At 38.8% G+C, this 23,691-nt stretch overlaps 1 protein-coding gene across 1 annotated transcript in view; it reads left to right on the forward strand.

Annotated features, from left to right (window-relative positions):
- Nucleotides 1-23,691, forward strand: part of zranb3 (zinc finger, RAN-binding domain containing 3) — a 183,746-nt gene that overhangs the window by 154,501 nt on the left and 5,554 nt on the right. Inside the window, exons 18-20 of the mRNA XM_041781425.1 lie at nucleotides 1,092-1,232; nucleotides 10,990-11,127; nucleotides 15,480-15,672. Coding sequence (XP_041637359.1) covers nucleotides 1,092-1,232; nucleotides 10,990-11,127; nucleotides 15,480-15,672 — 472 coding nt within the window. The remainder of the gene's footprint in view (nucleotides 1-1,091; nucleotides 1,233-10,989; nucleotides 11,128-15,479; nucleotides 15,673-23,691) is intronic.

Here is a 23,691-nt window from a genome sequence, read left to right on the forward strand (position 1 = left end):
ACAAAATCCACTGACACTTTGTCCCACCTCTATTTTTTTTATTATTTTGTAACTAGTAAAATAATGAAATAAAACAGATTTGTCTTGAGTCAGTGTGGAAAAAAACTCGAACTCATTACCAGAGGACTCCTGTTTCTCCTGTGCATTTTGCAGAATGAATACTCTACAAGAAGGTTGTGTCTTAAATAGAAATCCAATGAGTTCGATCAATGCACCTTTAAAGGGCAATTACAAAACTTATTACAAAACAAGATGTGACGCAAGCAGCAAAAAAGGTCACAGTGTATGAGACAATGAGTTCGTATGAGCAGCAGGACTGGTGTTTAGTTGCCAGGTTTGGCCTCTGACCTCTAGTAGAGGAGGGAAAAAAAAGGATAATTGCTCTATAGGGACCATTAGTGTGTTGTATTATCCCTCTGTGGAACGCCTCGATGTTTGATGATTGGTCACTTTTCTTCAAAGACTGCTGCAATTTTCTTCTTCCCAGAACAAACAAGTCAGTGATTCTTTTCTCCCCGAATCTCATGTATTTCCTGTCAACTCTGACATGCTGGGGTCATTTCAATCCTGACCAGATTGGCATGTAGTATTTCATGCAATTTTCAACTTGCCCACCAAGCATCTGTATTACAAGGGCCATAAAAACTGATAGCAAGGTAGATGGATTAGATTAGATGATTGACGATCCCTGTGGGGAAATTAGATTGCCGCTGCAGCAGTAGTAACAGGATTCAGTAGGGAAGGAGGACAAACAGACTACAAGAATCACAAATCAAGCTCCAAAAGTGATCTTTTCAGCACCGAGGCAGTTTTTAGAGCAGTTCTGTAGGTGTTGGTGTGCGTTTCATTTCTGTGGGTGACTCCCAGGACTACAACAGTCTCGACCAGATGACTAAGATTACCGTTCTGCTCGAGCAACATCAAATTTCCCATGTTACCCAGCGCTAATGTTGTCCAAAGAGAGTCCATCTTTTTTGCACCTACTCCCCCGTGCTCTACATGTGAAGAGATCTCTTCATGGAGCTCTCAGGTTATATAACGTCCACAGAATACTTCATTCCCTAACAGCCATATTTATCACATTTTTACAGGTATCTCAGCAAGGACGAGGTGGCCCAGGCCTCCCTGAGCAAGGCCCAGCAGGAGGGAGGGAGTGTGCGAGTGGTCACCAAGGAAAACTTCTTCACAAAGAGGAGGTCTGCTGCTTCACTAACACAGCCTGCCTCAGAGAGGTACGTTAAGAATATATTATCTAGAATCAGGCCAGGAACCTGGTTTTGTATGTGACTTTAACACTTACACAACAGGGATCCAAATAAATGAATTTATTGTTAAGTTTTGACTTTCCTTAAGCATGAGGTCAAACTCTCTGGGTTTGTTGTTCTCAGCTCTGTGTTAACACTGATAAGATGGGGCTTAATGTGTCACTTAGAGGCTCAAACATGTTTCAGAAATGTTTGTTTTTTTCCACTAAACCCCCCTCGCCTCCCAGACGCATCTCTCGCCATGTGCAAAATTGGAAATGAAATGTGGAGGTCCCCAAACCAGTCTACATGTGTTTTGTGGACTTGGCAAAGGCTTACAATCGTGTCCATCGGGGGTCATGTGGAGGTACTGTGGGAATATGGTGTCCCAGGACCATCAGGTGTCTGAATGACCAAAGGGAGGTTTGTGTCGACATTCCTCGATCCCTAAACATGAATCTGTATTACAGATGGCCAGTTTAACTTCCTGTTAAGCAGTAGAGGCTATATCTGTTCAGTTAAAAATGTGTTTGCCTTGTCTTTCTACCAAATAATATGAAAGGATTGACAGTGGTGCTGGTACTCAGGACAGTGAAGCAGTCTCAATAATGAGTGGGTGGATGTTGAGGGTGAGCATGCACAAGCTGTTCTCAGGTCGGCAAAAACAAAAATAACACCCTTTTTGCTCAAAGATATATGCTTATATTTCAGTGTCATCTCTTGCTGAAGCTTTGTGTTTTCTAAATATGTTTGTTTTATTTATAGCAAATGCAGAATCATTACGAACGTGCAGGTGTAAGTGGTAGCTCCTGGATTGTGTCCAGGCTTGTTTGTGGTTTTTTAAAGATGGTTCATGGTCTGTACATGAAAGTAATATCTGTCACGTGGCTTCCTCTTTGGGATTTGGGGTATTTTCATTCCCTGTCCCTTAGCAGTCTCCATGGAGATCTGTATTTGCCTTGTGGGAGCGGCACAAAAGCCTGCTGAGTGTGTTAGTACAGTAAATATAGACCATAATACAATCTACTGGCTGAGATGCAACAGCAAGCTCACCCCAGGAGGGAATATCACTATGGAAACCTGAGGCAAACACATTCTCTTTCTTACATGTACAAAGCAACTGGTGATAAAAAACGCCCGTGGTGGTCGATTAAGTGTCTTAAAGGTGCCATTCAGGATTCAGTATTCGGGCTTTTTATGCCAAAAAGCTGTATGTAACCTGAGGAATTACAGAGTGATTTTTGACAATAATGAGAAAATCTTAAAGGAAGAATGGCTCCAAAAAAAGCTGTTTTGCTAACATGCTAATGACGTAGAAAAAATAAATGCTTCACACAAGCTGAAATCACCACCTTGCTGACATGCCAGCATCGAAAACAATGAAAAAAATGATTTACAGAAAGCTAGCTTTAAAGAGGCCTGATAGGCACTATCCTACTAACATCCTAACTAAAAATTAAAGAAAATTGAGTTTAGGTGAAAAACTGTTTCTCTAGAGCTAATATAGCCATCTAGCTAACATGCTAATGACATAGAGAAAACTAAAAATTGCAAAGAAGAAAATCTTCCAAAAAGCAGAAACCTCCAATTGAATACGCTAGCATGCAGAGAACATGAAGACTTGAAAATTGGGGTAAAATGCTTTTTTAAACTAAAATAGCAACCTAGCAAGCATGCTAACAACACAGAAAACCTGAGATGTACAAAGAAGAAAGCTCCCAAAAAGTTAAAACATCGTGTTTGTCTCAAATCAAATTCTTCTGTTAGTATACCTTAAGACAGTTTTAAAATTTAATACAGAGTATACGTAATCACAGTGGCTTTGAACTGTCGCAAATTACGCAGTGAAAAGAAATATTCCACAAAAACTATAACAGCTAAAACAGCTGCTAATGTGCTAAGAACACACAAAGGCAAAGAAGAGTGAAGAAGAAATCCTTCACAAAAGCTAAACTCACTGAGACGCAAAATTTAAAGATTTGAGAGTTTAGGTGAAGAAATGCTTCTGTAGAACTAATATAGCCACCTAGCTAACATGCTAACAACCTAGAAAAACAAAAAATCACAAAGAAGAATCATGATATGCTGTTTGCATTCTAAGAACACAGAAACTTTGAGAATTGCTTTTTAACGAACATGCTAAAATATGAAAACAAAGAATAGCTAAGAAGAAATATTTCCCAAAATCTAAAAAAGCTTACAGAAAAATGTTTCACAAAATTTTAATTGCCATTTTGCTCACATATCACATTAAAAAAGAAGCGAATTGAGGAGAAAAAGGCTAAAAAAAAGAGTCTAGATCTACACTTTTCTTCTAGCATGCAAACAACATAGAAAAACTAAGGTTAACAAGAAAGAAAGCTTTCAAGAAAGTTTGTGAAAAGACTGAATGTTAGCTATCTTGCTAACATGCTAATAACAAATATCACTTTAGAACAGGGGTAAATAAATGCCGCATATAAGCTTACATAGCTAAAACACTTTAACATACTAAAACCACACAAGTAAAGAAGAAATACTTCACTAAAGCTGAAGTTACAGAGATTCTGGCATTAAAAAAAAATTGAGTTGAGAAGAAGAAATGCTTTTTAAAAGCTTGAAATAGCCATCTTGCTTTTGTACTAACAAAACTGATAAATTTAGATTTAAGCAAGACAAATGCTGAGGCTTTGAAGATTTGCTTTTCTAAAAACAAGTCTGCTCTAAAGCTAATATAGCCACCTTGCTAGCATGCAAATAATATACAGAAACCGACAAATGCAAAGAAGAAAAGCTTCTGAAAAAGGTAAAATTTCATTCTTGCTAGCATGCTAAGAACATTCATCACTGGAGAATGGAAGCTAAAAAACATTTCGTGAAGACCAAAACAGCTCTCTTGCTAGCACGCTAAAACATAAAAAAACAGAATAATGAAGACAAAATGGCTGCTAAAAGCTTAATAGTCAAGTTACTATCATGCTCACAACATAGAAAAACAATACAGCTTAGCTGTTTAAAAATGTGCATTTTTATACAAAAATATTACAAGCTAGCTAGTTTTTGGTTATATAAGTGTTCAAATCAGTAAGCATTGCCAGCTAGCTAGAAAGCTATTAGTCTGTAGTTGCCGTTTTTTTCTTTGTTTTTAAAATTGTGAGTAGTGTCGTTTTCTGGTTTCTAAAGTTAACTTAGATTAGCTAGCTGATTCATTAGCTAGGACATACCCTGTGTCCGAAACCACTCCTTATTCACTATATAGTGCACTATATAGTGAATACACCATTTTGTAGTGGTGTGCGAATTCTGAGTGAGCATTGTTATTCACTGTATAATGTGCTCATTCTATCCCACAATGCATTTGAAAAGTTGTGAACAACCGATGGTCACCAGCCCAGCAATATTTACCATCATGCGTAGTGGTTGCTGCTCTCAAACATGAGGGATGAATGAGAGGAGCACAGGAGCAGATATAAAAACTTTATTTAATACTTTTTTGTTTTTTGGTTTTAACGAAATCCGTAAGAAACTGTTAAGGATTTAAAACAGAGTAACTCTGAGGATAACGAGACATAAGACCATCATCTTTATGCAAAAATCCGTTACATTACACACAAAAATGTAGACTATTTTGCCACTAAAGACACAAGCTTTTTTTAAATTTCTTAATATTTTTATTATTTTGGGGAAATACATCACATCTAGTGTCAATTTTCAGTGAAATTCTACCATTAATTTCAATCCTCAGCCGTTGTCATCAAAATCTATGTGCCGTTGTTGCTAAACTGTGTGAAATTGTGAGACGGCGATGACGTCATTGCTCGTGGCCGGAGTAGTGTCCAAAATCATTTTTGTGTTTTTCAGTTGAGTCCACTATATAGCCCACTACTAGTATATGCTGCTCACTATAGAGTGGATAGGGAGTAAGGAATGAGTGAGTGGTTCTGGATGCAGCCATAGACTGTATAACTTCAACACTCAGCGATAGCTAACTCCTGCTCCTCTTTAGCACCGCCATATTGTCCAAATGTGGCCAGCTCCTGCCCCAAAAGTAAACCAAGGTGGCTACGCCTGTACAATCAATAATACACAAGCATTATAGGACTTTTTGCCAAAATTATATTGTCTATCACCATTTTTAAAAAACGTGGGAACTAGAAAAGACTTAGCCTTTAAATGCAGCAAGTATCAATAAGGGAAACACAGTTCTAATTTTATATGTCATGCAAAACACTGAGTGCCCATTTAATAATAATGAAAGGTGATAGAATACAAATAGCACAATCAATATCTAATAGCACAAGTGCCTTCCTGATTATTAGTGAACTAAGGGTCCATGGACTGACAGCTGGACTGGACTCGGCAGCACCAGATCGTCTTCCTTTTGTTTCTTTTGGTATAAAGCATGAAAGATCAGCTCGGTGGTAAACAGCAGCAGGCATGCTGTTTGCTGAAGCCATGTTGTGCGATTTCTGGGTTTGAAGTATGGTTTTTTAGAGACTTGCCTCATGCTGCGATATTTATCCGCCAACATGCTCATTTACATGGCACATAAATTACACATAATAAAGCTAAATGTACATGTAATAATGTTTAAAGCATCTTAGAAAGTAAGAAAAATACATCCTCTGATATGTTTGATTTGTTAGCTGATTCCCTCAGATTTCACAGTCAATAGAAAACAATATATTTCTGTTTTTCTTCCCCTCAAAAGCACCACGTTTTCACCATATTCGCTGTGGGCACAGCAGTAAAACGTCTATTTCTGTGTCTCTTTCATCCACTAGATGTTGCTGGCACAGCATTCGTCCCTTGGTACTTATAATTTTTGGTGTCTTCTCAATTTTGAAGCAGTGAGATTCCTTTTTAGAGTTTTTTTTTCTTGTCCATTTCAATGATTTAATCTTTCTCTGTAGTGTTCTATCTCTTTGGCTCTTTGTTCCTCTCTCTGTCAGTCTGAATTGTAAACCATGGGGGAAGAAAATTTAGTCCATCTGTCCCCTCCACCGTGGCTCTAGCACCCTGCTGGGACAACATGGCATAAGACCAAAACTAGCAATCCTCTGCCAAAGGGACGGGCGCGCACGTACGCGTGCTTGAAATGATCTGTAGATACATCACCGACGCAATGTACCACACCAGCCATATGTCTGTCCAGTCTGCATCTGCAGCACATGAAACAGGAGCTTTTTCTATTTAGTGAAGGTGTTCTCAGGAGTGTTGTGCTGATGCTAAAAGAACTGCATTGAATGTGGCTGTTGGTTCCCTGAATGATGTCTTCACATTGGTCAAGGTAACTTCCCTTTGAAGTGTAGAGCACAAAGAGCTGAGAATCTGCCACAGCCGTGCTCCATGAATCCAATATATATCCTGAATAGACTGCAAACACACATGAAACACATCACTTTAATAGCATTAGCTGCATTTTTTACCTAAGATCTGAACACTGCACATGTCATACACAGCTTACATACAACTATTTACTTAACTGTTAGCATTTCATCATAATGACGCTGTCAGCCGTGTTGTTTACCTGGATGTGGCTCTGTTTAAGACACTTAAGGATATCTTCACTGAAGGAATTCAGAGCGAATGAGTCATGAAGATGCCAGCTAGCTCACAGAAAAATACGGTGCTATGAAAAAGAATTTGCCTCTTCCTCATTTATTAGTGTCTGATTTAAAATAAGGCACAAGGGGCGCCTTCAAGATTTTAGTTTGCTAATCTTTAACCCATCCAAGACTCCAGTCACCACTGAAGCACCATCTCCCAATCATTTTATTATATGGAAAAATATGTACATTTTTGTGTTTTAGCTTTTTGTGGGGTTTTTTTTGTTTATTTGTTTGCTTGTTTGTTTTTTTGCTTGACTTTTATTTAACAACTCAAATAATTAAACCGGCATTAAAGGGGTTGAAATCCTGAAAATTTTGTGATGTTTGGAGCAAGTTTGAAGTTGTTAAAGAGATATATAATTATTTATATTATTATATAATTATATTAATATAATATATTATATTTATTTATATTTTAATATTTTGAATATATCTGTGTGTACATATATATATATATATAGTGCTTAACACATTTATTAGACCACCACCCAAAGTAAGGTTTATGCCACAGCTGCCCTAAATTAACAGCATTGGTAATTACCAAAATCATTTTTTATGTTTCTGCAATGGTTAATACACCAATATGTAGAAGCTCTTTAACCCAAATTATATTTTTAATGCTAAAATATAATTATTATTGTTATCCATGAATTTTCAAATTTACTGATTTACAAAAACCTGAAAAAAGTAGTAAAGCACATTATTATTTCTTGATTAATATGTCAAATTATAGTTATTTACTTGCATTCCTGAACTGAAAAATGAGTTTTAGTGGTTGAATGTTATGCTTGATTAATTTCTGACTTGTCAGAGAAGCCCAGTGAGCCGGCTCACATTTGGGTATAAAAAGATGAATTCAGTTTGAAATTCCTCATTCCTGTTCAAAATGGTAAAATGTGGAGAGCTCACTGAAAATGAAAGAGTCCGCATTAAAGCACTTCATGATGCTGGATGGTCTCTGAGACAAATAGAGAAAGATATAAAGTGTTCTCACAGTGTGGTCAAGTATGCTTTGGAGTGAATTGTCAAGACTGGTACTTACAAGGAAGAGGCAGGAAACCAAAGTTAACTGAAGCAGATGTCAGACACCTCAAGATCTGAAGTACTAGAGACAGAAGGAAGACCACTGCTGATCTTCAGGCAGAGATGAATGCTTCTAGATCAGAGTTTAGAAAGTCTCCAGAATGACCATAAGCAGACGACTGACGGAACAAGGCTTAAAGGGAAGAATAGCTGCTAAGAAGCCATTATTGAGGCCTGCAAACATCCAGAAACGCCTCAGATTTGCCAGGGAGCACAAACACTGGACTGCTGATGACTAGAGGAAGGTACTCTGGACGGATGAGTCCAAGTTTGAACTCTTGGGTCAGCATCGTCGTGTTTATGTCCGCAGAAAGGCTGGAGAACATTTTGATGCCAGATGCATTGCACCCACAGTGAAACACGGTGGAGATTCCATTATGGTATAGGGTTCCATTTGTGGATACGGCGTGGGCAAATGAGGGAAAATCGACGGTATCATGAACAAGAACGTCTACCACAACATCCTAGTGCATCCTGGAATCCCTTCTGGACTGAATCTGATTGGTCGTGGGTTCTTATACCAACAAGACAATGACCCCAAGCATACTTCAAAGCTGTGCAGAGACTATTTGACCAAGAAAAAGGAATCTGGAGTACTGGAACTGATGGACTGGCCAAGACAAAGTCCAGATTTGAATCCTATTGAACAAATTTTGGATTTAGTAGATTCAAAGATTGATCGCACAAAAGTTTTATCTAAAGCAAGTCTGTGGGAACAGCTAGAAACTATTTGGAACTCAATAACAAAAGAGACTGTGGAAAAGTACATAAAAACAATGCCATCAAGAATGCAAGCTGTTATCAAGGCCAAAGGAGGCCATACAAAATATGAAGTTTCTGGTTATTATGTGTGAAAAAGGACTATTTAGTTGTTTCAGTTTGTTATTTGCCAAATAAATAACAAGAACATTTTTAGTTTTAAACAAGTTTTTAAAATATTTCTAAAATATTTGTTTTCTTGTTTTATGACAGGTGGTGTAATAAATTTGTTAAGCACTATATATGCAGGAAACAGAAACCGGAAACCAGTGATTTTGTTTTATTTATTTTTTTCTTTTTTGATGAAATATTTAAGGAAGAGGAAATCATGTGACACGCCCAAATAAACACTCTCATGTCAAAATGTAAGCCTATATAGCCATTCACAGTGTTTTGCAGTATAATAATTGGCCTATTTGCTCTATACAACATATCAAAAACAATATGATTTAGCGGATTACATTAATAATAGGGCAAAAAATAAAATACATAAAATAAAATAAAGTGAAATAAATATACTATGAATTAATAAGTCTGGCTCAGGTATTTATTCTTGTACAGAGCAGGAGTCAGATTTTCAATTTATGATTGTATTATTGGGAAAATAGTTTTATTTATTAGTGTTTGCACACAGTAAATAACTAAGCAAATTAATAAATAAAAAAACAGAAAGAAAAACACAGTCTGTTGAATAAATAAAAGTTGGCTTGGATGGCTTGAATTTTGACATGAGGGCTTTTATTTTGGAGATTTTCACTTCTCGCAATGAGTCACATGATTTCCTTGTCCTCAAGAATTTCATTAAATCAAGAAAACAAAATTGGAATTGGAAAAACTAAAATTGTAACCCTTTTGAAACTTTTTATTTAACTTGTTACTTGTTTTTTTTGTGACAAAAAAAAAAAGAACAAAAAACAAATTAACGGCTCATTTTACCATTTTTCCATTTTCTGTCAAAAACTTAAAAAAATGTAATAATGAGAGTTTCTCCCAATTTTTGGGTCTGGTTTCAACCAGGAAAATGGATCTGCCTTAAAAATACACTGACCCAGACTGCTTCTGAGGTTTTTGCCACTATTTTGCAATGCAAGAGCACATAATCGGTAACCCAGGCCTGCGTTAGGTCTGGAGATGTTCAGGGCTCTTTTGTGACCTCTTGGATGAGTCGTAGATGCGCTCTTGGTGTGATTGTCATAGGCCGGCCACTTCTGGGAAGATCTACAACTGTATCAAGTTTTCCCCATTTGTGGGTAATGGTTCTCACTGTGGTTCACTGGAGTCCCAAACCCAACCTCACTTTGTCAGACAGTTTCTATTTAAGTTAGAGGACAGGCAGTAATCAGGCCTGGATGTGGCTCAACTTTCCAAAAAATGTTGATTAATGTTATCATTTAAAAACATTAATTTTGTGTTTACTCTGGTTATCTTTGTCTAATATTAAAATTTGAGTGCTCACTCTTTACCGTCTTGTTAGTCTTTACTAACTGTTGTTCAGCTGAACACCTCTTGCGTGGATAATAGCAACAAAATGCTGCACATTTTCACACCTTTTCATTTTCAAAAGATTTTTTCTTTAATGCAAACTCAAGATGTGCCTGTTTACTTGATCTTTTATGCATGTTTTCACGCCATCAGTGTGATAATTAAGGATCCACTTCACCACTCTGCTGCTCTTATTTTGTCTTTTTTACAGGGAGTTCAGAGGATGGATTAATACTCTTGCATCAACTAATGGCAGAAGCAGAGCGTGAATTAAACCTACCTGTTATTTGCCAAGTTTTTAAACCGTAGCTCAATTACTCATAATAGCATCTTAGAGTTTATCTTCCTGTTTATTCTGTTTATCTTCCAAACTAGTGAATGATGTGTTTTTTAGTAAAAGTTTGACAAATTCTGCTGGCCATGGTTATGTCACCAGGGTTATTTCCTCAGCTTATGAAAACTTTCCTTCAGAGCCTTGGCAGACATTACGTAACAGCTCCCATAAGCTCTTTAGTACTCCTTGTAAAATGTAAAGTGCCCCTTTAACATATTCTATCATTTTATATAATTGTATATAATTCAAAAGACTCTTGAAGCCCTTGACATGCTTCAACTTCAGCTGACTCTTAGACAGCTTGAAGCGCTTCAGCTTAAACTCCATCGTAACATCTCTCAGCAAACAAATCTCCTTTGGGGGTTTTTAAGTTTAGGGTTCATGATTCAAATGCCATTTATTATTTAAAAATATGTTTATTTGTATATTTACCATCTTAAAAAATAAAGTCTCCTCTGTAAATGTTATCGTCTTGTATTCTTTCGTGTTTCTGCAGGCAGGACAAGGAGCAGACGTCATCAGAGTCCAGCTTCCTGCAGGCGGTGGACAGCGAGGGCGTCCCCCTGTGTTTGTCCTGCCACAAGGCCTGCTCTAGCACCAGCGGGGCCTGGGACACTCGATTCTGCAGCCACAGGTAATCCAAATACAACCCCGGTTCCAAAAAGTTGGGACGCTCTCTGAAATATATATATAAAAACAGAATGCAATGATTTTCAAGTCTCATAAGCCCATATTTTATTCACAAAAGAAAATAAAGAAGGTGAATGGCTGGAAATAAGTTTTATTCTTTTATTCTATTTTTTAAAGACATTTTGGGGGTTTTAATGCCTTTTTTAAAGAGGAAGATAGCAGATAGAGTCAGAAACAGGGATGAGAGAGTGGGGGTGAGATATGCTAGAAAGAAGCCACAGGCGGGACTTGAACCACATACATGGGGCACAACCTAAACTGCACACAACTGCGTCTAAAAATCGTGGGACACTTTCCAAAAACTGTTCCTCAACGTAAAATTGCAAAGACTTTGAATATTCTCCATCTCCAGTATATAATACCATGAAAAGATTCAGATGTTGTTTCTCAAATACAAGGAAGGATCCTCAGATGTTTCTGAAAGATTCTACGTCATCGACTGCCATCGAACAACATATCCTCCAAATTTTCCCAAGGACTAAGGTTTTCCTTCTCTTCAAAATAAATAAATGAATAGCACATAACAAGAGGAAGCCCGGTCCTTGAGCACTTAATACACTTTAAAATGTCATAATTCCATTGTAAATATTTTATCATCATCATTTATGGCATCAAAGTAAAGCTGGATCTGTAAAAGTAGTATTATATAAGTGTAATTGTATGATGAATACAATTATATGCTGATGATAACATATATAGTACGATGATATGGTGATGTGATATGTTCTGATCTCTGCTGCTGCCGCTTATTGGCATGACATAATCACACATACACTCGCTAGCAAATTTGAGTTCAAGAGTTCTTCCTACACAGGACAGATCCTTGAATTTGAGCAACAGCAAGAGAATCTGGAGAAACCTCTGCACTAAAGGGACAAGGTCAAAGGTCAATATTGGAAGCTCGTGATCATACCAGTATCTGAAATACAACGGATTCAGCTTAAAATGCAGGTATTGGTGTCGGCGAGTACGCAAGTCCATGCACTGATCCGATATCATTTAGTTTTTCTTTATATTTTGCTTCATTTAGCCATGCTGAATGTTAAAACCAGAAATCAATTCTTCTTTGCTGCCAAAAAACAATGCATGCACGAGCTACCGTTTTTAGATAAGTGAAGAAGAACCAAAGAATGGTGGTTCTGTGACAGTTTTTCTCTGAATGGGATCATTAAAATGCCGTCCACACCGGCGCTGTCTCACATGACAAGAAATGACACAGTTTATCAGAAGTTAAATCACTTTCTAACCATAAATGGCTTACTTTTTTTTCCTCTTGAAGCTTGCCAATGTGTCTTCCCATTGACGACATCGATGCCTTTGACTCCCTTGCGGCAGCATTTTCACTGAGCCTGGGACTCATATGACTTTTGGGGACTTTAATGTTTAAATCCACACCAGTAAACATGATACTGAATGTCTTTTTTATCCATTTAAATCCAATTAAAATCATTTATTACCGCTAGCTTGAATGATAACCATCATATTGTTTTCCCTTTGTGAGGGTCCATCAGCCAATGGCAGGCTGTGCTGTAATCATGTGATGCTGCCCAAATAGGGCATAATAGAGAGAGAGATACAGAGCCTGTGATTCAGCCCTCTGTATTATTGTTATTTTAATATTGAGCAGTAAACTCAATAATCAGCAGGAAAACATCTTTGGGGTCACAGAGATGCTGTACATCAGTGATATTCTACGTGTGGCTCTAGTTGTGACATGTGACTCTTTTGTGATATTCTTTTCTGTCTTCATTTTAAATATTATTCCTCCAGAAAACCTTAAAAACAGGAAACTTTTTTGCCGTTTTTCTCTTTTTTTTTGCCACTTTTCACCCACTTAAGCTACCTTTTGCCATTAAATACCCATTTTTCCCATTTATTTGCCCATTTTTGCAACTTCTTTTTGCCACTTTTTTCCAATTTTTGCCACTTTTATGACATTTTTCCCCTTTTTAACATATTGTGCCACTTTTCGTCCAATAAAGCTACCTTTAGCAATTAAATATCACTTTTTTTCCTACTTTTTTCCCATTTTTTGCCACTTCCTTTTTGCTATATGCCACTTTTTTTCAAATTTTGCCACTTTTATCCCATTTTTGCCCTTTTTTACCTTTTTTCGCCCAATTAAGCTACCTTTTTCCCCTTACACACCACTTGTTTTCTACTTTTTTGCTTATTTTTGACACTCTTGACTGCCTTTTTTGCCCATTTCAGTCTTTTTTTTGCCACAATTTTGCCAACTTTGGACCATTTTTGCCACCTGTAACTATTTTTTTTGTCACTTCTCATCCATTTTTGCTACTTTCTGACCTTTTTTCCACTTTTTCTTCCCATTATTGCCCCTTTTCACCCATTTTTGCTTCTTTTGGACCATTTTTGCCACCTTTAACTTATTACTATTACTACTTCAGGCTGTTTTTGCCTTTTTTTGTACTTTTTACCAATTAGATTGTGGCTCTTGCAAAGGTATTTTTCAACAACCTGGCTTTTTGGTTGAGCAGGGTTGAGTTACACTACTGTACATCATGATTCTGTTTGTTGAGATATTTTCTGAGTCAAATATAGGTCTAAAATAATTTGCTAGTGTGCACAGTCAGTCCAGAAAGTTCACACTGGTAGCGGATCAGTACTCAGTATCGGCCAACACCTTGGTACTGGCATCAGTGTGGGGAAGGAAAAAATGACATTGGAACATCTCTAATTAAAACAAGCATGACTCAGTACTGGAAGTCACTGAATTGCATCAGGAACACTTTCAGAAAATATAGTCTGCCAACACAGTTGGCCGTGCTATCCACAAATGCAAGTTAAAGCTGTATCATGTAAAGAAGAAGCCATATGTGAATGCATCCAGAAACGGCGCCGTCTTCTCTGGGCTGAAGCTCATTAAAAATGGACTGAGGAAAACTTTTCTGTGGCCAGAAGAATCAAAATGCTTGTTATCAGACCACAGTTCAGACACAATCTCTGACACAATGGTAAATATGGCCCTGTCCATACTTTTTTGAGATGTATTGCTGCCATCAAATTCAAAATGAGCTGATATTTTTTCACAAGTTGGTAAAATGTCTCCTGAATAGAATCTGGGTTTATGAGACTTGCAAATCACTGCATTCTGTTTTTACACAGCGCCCCAACTTGTCTGGAATTGCGGCTGTATCCTTAAGTCTCAACTGGATATGAATCCCTGCTAATGTATCGTCTTCAGAAGAAGAGTAGCAGAATGAAATCTACCTGACTGGACTTCCCTAGAGCTGCAGTTTTCAGGCTGTTTTGCCATGAAGTTCCACAGTGTGGGCGTTTCCCGTGGGGAAAAGTGACATCAATCCCCATCTTCTGCGTTGTTGTTCTTCTGCAGAATTACCCGCACATTAAAAATCACCGTCAGGGTCATTAGATTAGACACTTCGAAGCAGAAAAACAAACAAAAATGATAAGAGGTATGGAGCAGATGCATGTAAATCTCACAACTCCCTGTTTGGAGCACCAGATGGATGGCTGCAATTGGACAATCCATGCAGCCTTTGATAAGACGGCAATCAAAGAAAAGCATATTAAATGAACTTTCAAATAGTTTTTGCCTGGGATTGCTTCAACTTTTCAGGACTGATTGTTTTCTCTGCCAAAGCCCACCCATCTGGCGCTTTAAAAATTCAATTATACTGAGAGCTTTGAGAGTTTTTGAGCAAAACAAACTTTAAAAAAACGCCACAGTATAATGTTGACTTCACCTTGTTGCTCTGGGATTGCAGAAAGAATACTGTTATGAGCAAAACAGATACCCGTTTCCTCAGCGGAGATAAGCTCTTTAGTTATAATGGCTCTTTTTCCTTTCATTTCATGTTTTTTTTTCAAGATCAACTCATGGTCACTGTATTTTAACACAAATATGAATAAAGTTTCTGTTGAAAAGCGGGGGAAATGCTGCTGATTTAGTCACTGCAAAGCCTTCCTGTCCCTGAGAAAGATGCTGCCTTTCTTCTCACCCACACGGTCAGTCTGAATGAAACCATCAATTAATTTTTACCTGGGAAAAGAGTTATAGCTGTGAATTCCTTTAGTGTTTCTACCCACATAAAGCAGAAATTCAATTCCCTCAAGTGGCTTATAAGTGCTAAATTCAGGTCACTGAGTCAAGGTGAGATGCTTCCCTCAGTGCCTGAATATTAGCAAAAATCCAACACTCTAATCGCACAAATAACGGCTGAGCTCCTTTCAGTAGAATCAGAACTGTAATAGAAAAAACATTAAATTACTCTTCTCTGTGCAGCAAATTTATATTCTGATTCATTCCCATAGGTGCCAAGACGAGTTCCAGTTGCGCTCCAGTCAGCCCTACATGCGCTCGCAGGTGTTTGAAGCCGAGAAGGGTATCTGTCAGCACTGTGGCCTGCAAGCCCATGACCTGTTCCTTAAGGTCCGCAATGCCCCGCCCACCCAGCGCAAGGAGATGCTGGAGAACAGTTGGCTCGCCCAGCTGTCGCTCAAACAGGTCAGAAACAGAAACAGCCAAGGGCTGGTTTTCAAAATATTTTCAGAACCAGAATCTTGAATTTTAGATTTATACAAGCCTGGGTGCTTTGATAGTATGGTTGCAAGGTGTCTGAATAGAACAAGAATGCTGACTAGATATGACTAGAAGTATAAAATATACAAGGATGTGTACAGATTTACATTAGGTAGATGAGATAAGTCAAGATAGCTGATTAGTCCAAACATAAGTTTCTCTCTTTCTATGCCCATAGCAGCCAATGACACACAATGATGGTGCATTGTCATTCATGAAGATAATTTTGCTACGGAAGGCACTGTTCTTCTTTTTGTACCATGGAAGACAGTGGTCAGTCAGAAACTCTATATACTTTGCCGAGGTCATTTTCACACCTTCAGGAACCCTACAGGGGCCTACCAGCTCTCTCCCAGTGGTTCTGGCTCAAAACATGACCCCGCCACCTCCTTGCTGACGTTGCAGGCTTGATGGGACATGGTGGCCATCCACCGACCATTCACTACTCCTCCATCTCGACCATCACAGGTTGCCTCTGAGGTGTTTGGGGCGGAACATGACAACCTCAGTCTTGCCTGAGGTAAAGAAGTTTGGCATTTGTGGTCACTCAGGTCTTAACATCTTTATGGCATGCTTCTAGTTTGAATAACGGATTTCTATCATCAGGCTTAGTGGATATGTACAGTTGTGTATCATCTGCATAGCAATGGAAAAGCCAACTTTTCTTGGGTACATGTAGAGGGGACTCCAAGAAAAAAAAGTTGGAACCACTGACCTGGAACAAGTGTATACAAGGTGAAAAGAAATGGGCCAAGCACAGAACCTTGGGGAACTCCATAGCTAAGTTTGGCATGCCTAGAAGACTTACCAAGACCGATCTGAAAGATGTGATTTAAACCAACGTAAAGCCCTTCCTGTAAGTCTGGGTAAAGTAATTTATCGATCATCACTATCATTTCTTTCCAACAACTTTCCTGATCTTTAATCTCTACTGTCCCAACTTTAAGGTGTTTTTTTATGCCTTTATTTATAGAGGCAGGACGTGGACAGTCAGAAACAGGAATTAGAGATTGGGGAATGGAATGCTGAAAAGGAGCCAAATGCCAGACTTGCTTGGTAGGAATTCGGTTTAGCGCACTTTGGCGCACACTAAAGGTCTCTGAGTGTACCTGCGTTGTAATAAAACATACAGTGCTGTTACATGGCCTCTTCATAGACGACATGCATCTGTTGACAGACAGAAGGTGGCAAAGCTGGCAAAGACATTGTGAGAACCATGTTGACTAACAATATACAGCAATGTTATCACATGTGCATGTATGACTGCTAGCATCTACAGTCTGTTGTTTACAGTCTAAACTGTATGTTTCAGTATGGTGAGATACGGATTTATTTCTCTATCTGTCTGCTAGCCTGAGAAATAACTTGAGTAAGACAACTTTCCTGCACCTGGTAAAGCTGCTAATCATGAGATGCCAATGACACAGACGGCGACACAGCCTAAGGTTATATTGCAATCTGTTCTGAATATCTGCCCGATGTTGTGTGTTGAGATAGAAGGGAGGGAAGGAAAGCATTCTGTTAAAGAACAACTGTGGCTCAGTAGGATGTGTTGGTTTTCTTGCACCTGGACCGTCATTGATTCAATCCCCAGCTCCTACCATCTCTTTTTGGAGATTGGATTGTTTGGTTCGGTTCAGTAAGGCAGCTTCATTACTGACGATGCATTGTTAATGTGTAATTTATTAATGTACTGAAGTGCAGTCACTTGGTATTCAGATACCTTCAAAAAGCATTGTTAATACAAATTCTCAACAGGACCATAAAAGCCTTGAAGCTTCCAGGGAAATGGAACCCAAAACAGTCTGGCATCAGATCTCAGACACCCCCCTGTGCAGATGCTGCACCTATCAGAACAGAAATGAGTACTAAAACATTACAAATAAAGTCGTTTTAAATTTCCATCTAGGGTTAGGGTAAGGCTAAGGTACGGGTTAGCCTAGCAAAAGTAAAAGTCAATAACCTGTTTAGTAAATGCCAGTAACAAGTCTGCTCACAGGAAAAAAGCCTGTCCTCCTTGAAAACTCTCACACAGCTAATGTAGGTTGGGCTAAAGCTAATGAAGCTACATTAGCTATGTAGCTAATGCAGCTAAATCTATACTTAATGAAGCATCATTAGCTTCCTAGCTAAATCTAAAGCTTACAAAGCTATGTTAATTATGTAACTATTTTATCTACATAGCTAACACTGCTACATAATTAACGTAGCTAAAGCAAACAAAGCTACCGTAGCTACATTAGATTATGCTATGTTTGCTAAAGCAAGATCCATTTTAGAATTAGATATGCTGATGGTGGCTTAGGCAGGGCTAAGGCTAATGAAGCTACAGTAGCCATGCAAATAATGTAGCTTTGTAGCTAATGTAGCTAAATCTAATGAAGCTAATGAAGCATTGTTAGCTACCTAGATAAATCTAAAGCTTACAAAGCTGTTAGTTATGTGACTACTTTATTTCCATAGTTAACATAGCAACATAATTAATGTAGCTAAAGCAAACAAAGCTACCTTAGCTACATTTGATCATGCTGTTTGCTAAAGCTAGACCCATTTTAAAATTATTTACCCAAATGGTGGCTCTCTGTAGCTACATTGGCTTAAATCAATGGCTAATTTTATGCAAATGTTTAGTTTGTTTATCACCTTTGTTAGCATGTTAGCATGCTAGCATTTGGTAAACCTGAGTATAGTTGAATTTGACTATTAAAAATCTGAGCTTTGAGTTAATATGAGGCTGCTGCCATGCATGCTGCCTTTTTAAGTAGGCAGTAACAGCTCTGATAGACTTGAATGATGAAGAAAAGCTACAAAATCACATGGTCATAACATCAGTCCTCTGATGTGAGCTAAATCACTGACAAAAGCTCTTTTTCTACAGTGTGTGTTTGTGTTAGTGCATTTATAAAGGAACCCTGTTTGCTCCCTCCCACCCACCCACGCACACACACAGGTTGATCTGCACTCCAGGGGGCCAGCTCCCAGTAAATGGATTGCTGGGCCCATTGATTTTTTTTTCTCTCCCAGTGCCAGGCCTCGACCAGTAAGCCTGTTTGATTTGGCTGGCTGTTATCCTGCAAAGCCAGCCCCTCCTTACACTCGCACACACACATCACCCCCCCGTTACCAACGCCGCCGGCAGCAGCATCAGCGCCGATCGATGCTCCGAGCTTTAGAGGAAACAAACTCAGCCACATGATAAGACGCCGCAGCGGTGGAGGAGCCTCGAGATTATAGGCTCATTCTTTGGTTCGTACTGGGGGTTCTGGTTCGTGTGTCGGTATTTTGGTGCGTGTTTGTGGATTTTTGTGCCTGTGAGCAGAATTTTGCTGTTTCGGTGTGTAGATGTGTGGGTCTGGTGTAGCAAGGTGCATGGTTTTGGCACAAAAGCAGGTTAAATTGACTGGAGAGCGTGGATGTGTATGTGTGAGAGAAAGACGTGAACTCTGCCCCCATGAGCAGGCCTGTTCTTTAAATCTGTTGGGATCAATTCCAGCTCGCTGCCTTAATGTCGACAGAGAAGCTCTCAAAGCAGCAAAATGGATTTTGAGCCCTCAACTCTTCCCATCAGGCTTCTCTTTTTAATTCATTCAATCATCCTTTTTGTTCAACTAGCTTGCTCTTCTTCCCTCCTTTAGTCTGGATTTTAATTTTTTCATGCTCTCCTCTAGTTTTGCTGTTTTTCTGTTCCCTTTCAGAGTAAAGTAAAACATTTTGGTTGGATACAGACTGGAGGGCGGCATGTCTCTAGTTTTTTTCTCTGTGCTCAACTGAAGCTCAGAATTTAGGCATTTTAGGAGTCTGTAGGGCGTCTGGTTTATATTTAATAAGGATATATCCATATATATGTGCTTCCCCTGTGTGAAAAAGTCATTTCCCCTTCTTGTTAAATTTATGAATTAACTGTGATTAAACACATTTATTGGGAGGCTGAGTTCGATTTCATTGGCTTCACCAAGGCTGCCAGACTTGTTAAATCAAGAAATCCCTGAAATAGAACCTCTCTGATAAAGTGAAGTAGGCTCAAAAGGAACACATCATGCTGCAAAGTCGTTGACATCTATCAGTCTGGATAGAGTTACAAAGTCATTTCTAAGGCTTTGGACTTCAGTGAACCACAATGAGAAACATTAACCACAAATGGGGAAAACTTGAAACAGTGGTGAACTTTCCCGGGGTGGCCGTCCTACCTAAATAACTCCAAGGGCACATCGACAACTCATCCAGTAGGTCAAAGATGAATCCATAAGCCATTTCTACAGCTTTGGGATTAACAGCAAACCACAGTGAGAGCCATTATCCACAAAGAGGGAAAACTTGGAACAGTGGTGACCCTGGTGGGAGCCAGTGGCTCCAAAATAACTCTAAGGGTGTACTGACAACTCATCCAGGAGGTCACAGATGAACCCAGTGGCTTTGGGACTACAACAAAAAAATTAAGAACCATTATCCACAAATGGGGAAAACTTGGAACAGTGGTGACCCTTCCCAGAAGTAGCTTGCCTACCAAAATAACTCCATGGGCACATCTACAACTCATCCATTAGGTCACAGATGATCCCAGATGCCATTTCGAGGCTTTGGGATTAATGAAAAACATTGAGAGCCGTTATCCACAAACAGGGAAAACTTTGAACAGTGGTGACCCTTTCCAGGAGTAGCATGCCTACCAAAATAACTCCAAGGGTGCATCTACGACTCATCCAGTAGGTCACAGATGAACCCAGAAGCAATTTCTAAGACTTTGAGACTCCAGCAAACTGCAGTGAGAGCCATTATACACAAATGGGGAAAACTTGACACAGGTTTGAACCTTCCCAGGAGTGGCCGGCCTGCAAAAATTGGTCAAAAGAACCCAGAACTACATCTCCAGACCTGCAGGCTAGTGTTGTAGTACTCAAGAACTGTCTTCTCAAGACCACATTTTGAATGTGTTGGTCTCAGGAGCATTTTTACTCTGTCTTGTCTCAGTCTCGGACTGGGCTTGGGATTTTCCATCAAGACCTGTTGAGACCAACACTGATCTACTATTCTTCGACTTCATTAAGGTGATAATAAGGAGAAGCACTTGCTAAAACGACAAATAGCTATACTTACAAAAACCTGGACATCAGTCTGTCTTATTTCGAGTCAGAAATACCTCTGAACACTTACTTTAGGCCTCATTCACCTGACAAATCTAGATAAACATCTCATTTTCAGATATTTACAATAATTCTGGACATGTCAGTGGCTTTTAAATACATACAAGGATTTATTTTTTTTCAAGAAGTTGAACAAATTCGTTAAGATTTGAAATTTTTGCATGTTGTGCTTTAAAAGAGCTGCAGACTCCATGTTTTTATGTGTCAAATTCTATCATTTTTTTTTTAATTGATTTTTATGGTCTTGGTCTCGGCTTGTCTCGGACTTGACTCAGTCTCAACCCCTAAAAGTCCTGGTCTTGTCTTGGTCTTGTCTTGGTTTCGGTCTCAACCCCTAAAAGTCTGGTCTTGTCTTGGTCTCGGTGCACTCTGGTCTCAGGCAAGTCTTGGTTTCGGATAGTGTGGTCTTGAGTACAACACTACTGCAGGCCTCACCTGACTCAGTTAAGGTGGGTGATCATGACGGCTGGGACTCCAACAAACCATGGTGAGAGCCATTACCCACAAATGGGAAAACTTGGCATAGTGATGGAACTTCCCTGGAGTGGCCAGCCTACTAAAATGACCACCTGAAATAGGTGGTCAGAAAAGAACCAAGAACTACTTCTAAAGACTTACAAGCCTCACTTAACTCTGTTAAGGTCAGTGTTTATGATTCAACAATAAAAAAATGGCAGACATACCTGCCAACACATGTTTTTTCCAGGGTCCTTCTGTGTTTTTGGGCCACCTCCTACCCACCTCCCGTTTTGTCATTTCTACCAGGAAACCGGTGGCACATCCAGTCGTTAGATTTAGGGGGCAATTACTTTTTGTATGTAGTGAGGTTGTCTTTGTCTAATATTAAAACTTGTTTGATCTGAAACATTGAAGTGTGTTTTAAAGGTAATGATCAATGTTATCTAGCATGTTTGAAACTAAGTGTAGCTTATAAACACCCTTTGTTAAGAACAGGTTCTCCTTAAATCCAGTTGGAACTCCAAATGAATATTTGACCAAATAACTGCTATAAAGCAATGCTTGTGTGCTCTTGAATTATTACGTACAAACAGAAGTGTGATCTGAAGTGTTATCTTTCTGCTGATATTGCTCAGATAAGAGACAATCCACAATAGAGTCATCTGACTTTCATCGCCGTTTAGTGCCAACCAGGCATTTCCATACTTCTCAAATAAACTGAAGGATTTACTTTTCTTTTAAAGTGTTAAAATCCTCCTTCTTGTACACTGTGTTACTAAGTCAGCTGAAATACATATCTCATTATCGTCTTCTCTGATGAATGTTAGAAGCTGAAGATACCTAATTTTCAACCTGGGGTTGCAGAAATCATTGTACTTGAAACTCCCTGAACAATCACGACTCGCTTCCTGAATATCACCTTACCAGGTAAACTCATACAGTTCATGCAAGTTTTTCATCATTTAAATCCATTTTTCTCTCTCACTTTGTCATGTTGGGGTACTGAGTGTAGATTAATGACAATAAACATGAATTTAAACAACTTTAGAGTCTGGTTTTAACATAAAATCTAAAAAAAGTGAAAGGGTTCTATATGCACTGTACTATGGTTTCGGTGATATGCTGTACCCAAGTAAAAGTTCCTCATACTGGATTTGCTTAAGAAGCAGTAAAATTCCTGGTGAGGTGTACATTTTAGGACATCATCAGGCCTTGAAGTGAGGTGTTGGGTGTCATATGAAAAAGCATCAGGTCTCAGGAAAAAAGGTGTCAGGAAGAAGGCTGCAGGAAAAAAGGCATCTGAAAAAGGGGTCAGGAAGCAAGGCGTCAGGTTTCAAGAAAAAATGTGTCAGGAAACATGGGCATGAGAAATAAGGTGGCAGATATAAAGGCGTCAGGAAAAGGTGTCAGGAAACATGGCGTCAGGTCTCAGGAAAAAGAGGCGTCCAAAAATAAGGCGTCTGAGTTTTAAGAAAAAAGGCATAAAAAAAAAATGCGTCAGTTCTCAGAAAAAGTGGGGTCAGGTCTCAGAAAGAAAGTCATCAGAAATAAAGGCATCAGGAGAAAGGTGACAGGAAACAAGGCGCTAGGTTTCAGGACAAAAGGTGTCAGGAAACATGGGCATGGGAAATAAGGTGGCAGAAAAAAAGGCATCAGGAAAAAAGGTGTCAGGAAACACTGCATCAGGTCTCAGGAAAAAAGGCGTCCAAAAATACGGCGTCTGAGTTTTAAGAAAAAAGGCATCAGAAAGAAATGCGTCAGTTCTCAGAAAAGTGGGGTCAGGTCTCAGGAAGAAAGTCATCAGAAATAAAGGCATCAGGAGAAAGGTGACAGGAAACAAGGCGCTAGGTTTCAGGAAAAAAGGTGTCAGGAAACATGGGCATGGGAAATAAGGTGGCAGAAAAAAAGGCATCAGGAAAAAAGGTGTCAGGAAACACTGCATCAGGTCTCAGGAAAAAAAGGCGTCCAAAAATAAGACGTCAGGAAAAAGGCATCAGAAAAAAATGCATCAGTTCTAAGAAAAGTGGGGTCAGGTCTCAGGAAAAAAGGTGTCTGAAAAAAATGCATCAGTTCTCAGGAAAAAAGATGTAAAGAAAAAAGGCATCAGGAAAAAAAGGGTCAGGAAAAAAGGCGGCAGGTATCAGGAAAACAGGTGGGTAACACTTTCTATGCCTCCCTGCTCTATAATACCTTTTTTCCTGATGCCCCTTTTCTGAGACCTGATGCTTTTTAATATGACACCTGAGACCTGGGGATTTCCTAAAATGTACATCCTTTCCTGGTGTTTTAATCTAATCTACTAAAAGTTGAAAAAAAATTATTAGTTTAAAATAAACTCAAAGAA

Source organism: Cheilinus undulatus, linkage group 24 (assembly GCF_018320785.1).
Source record: "Cheilinus undulatus linkage group 24, ASM1832078v1, whole genome shotgun sequence".
Lineage (NCBI taxonomy): Eukaryota > Metazoa > Chordata > Actinopteri > Labriformes > Labridae > Cheilinus > Cheilinus undulatus.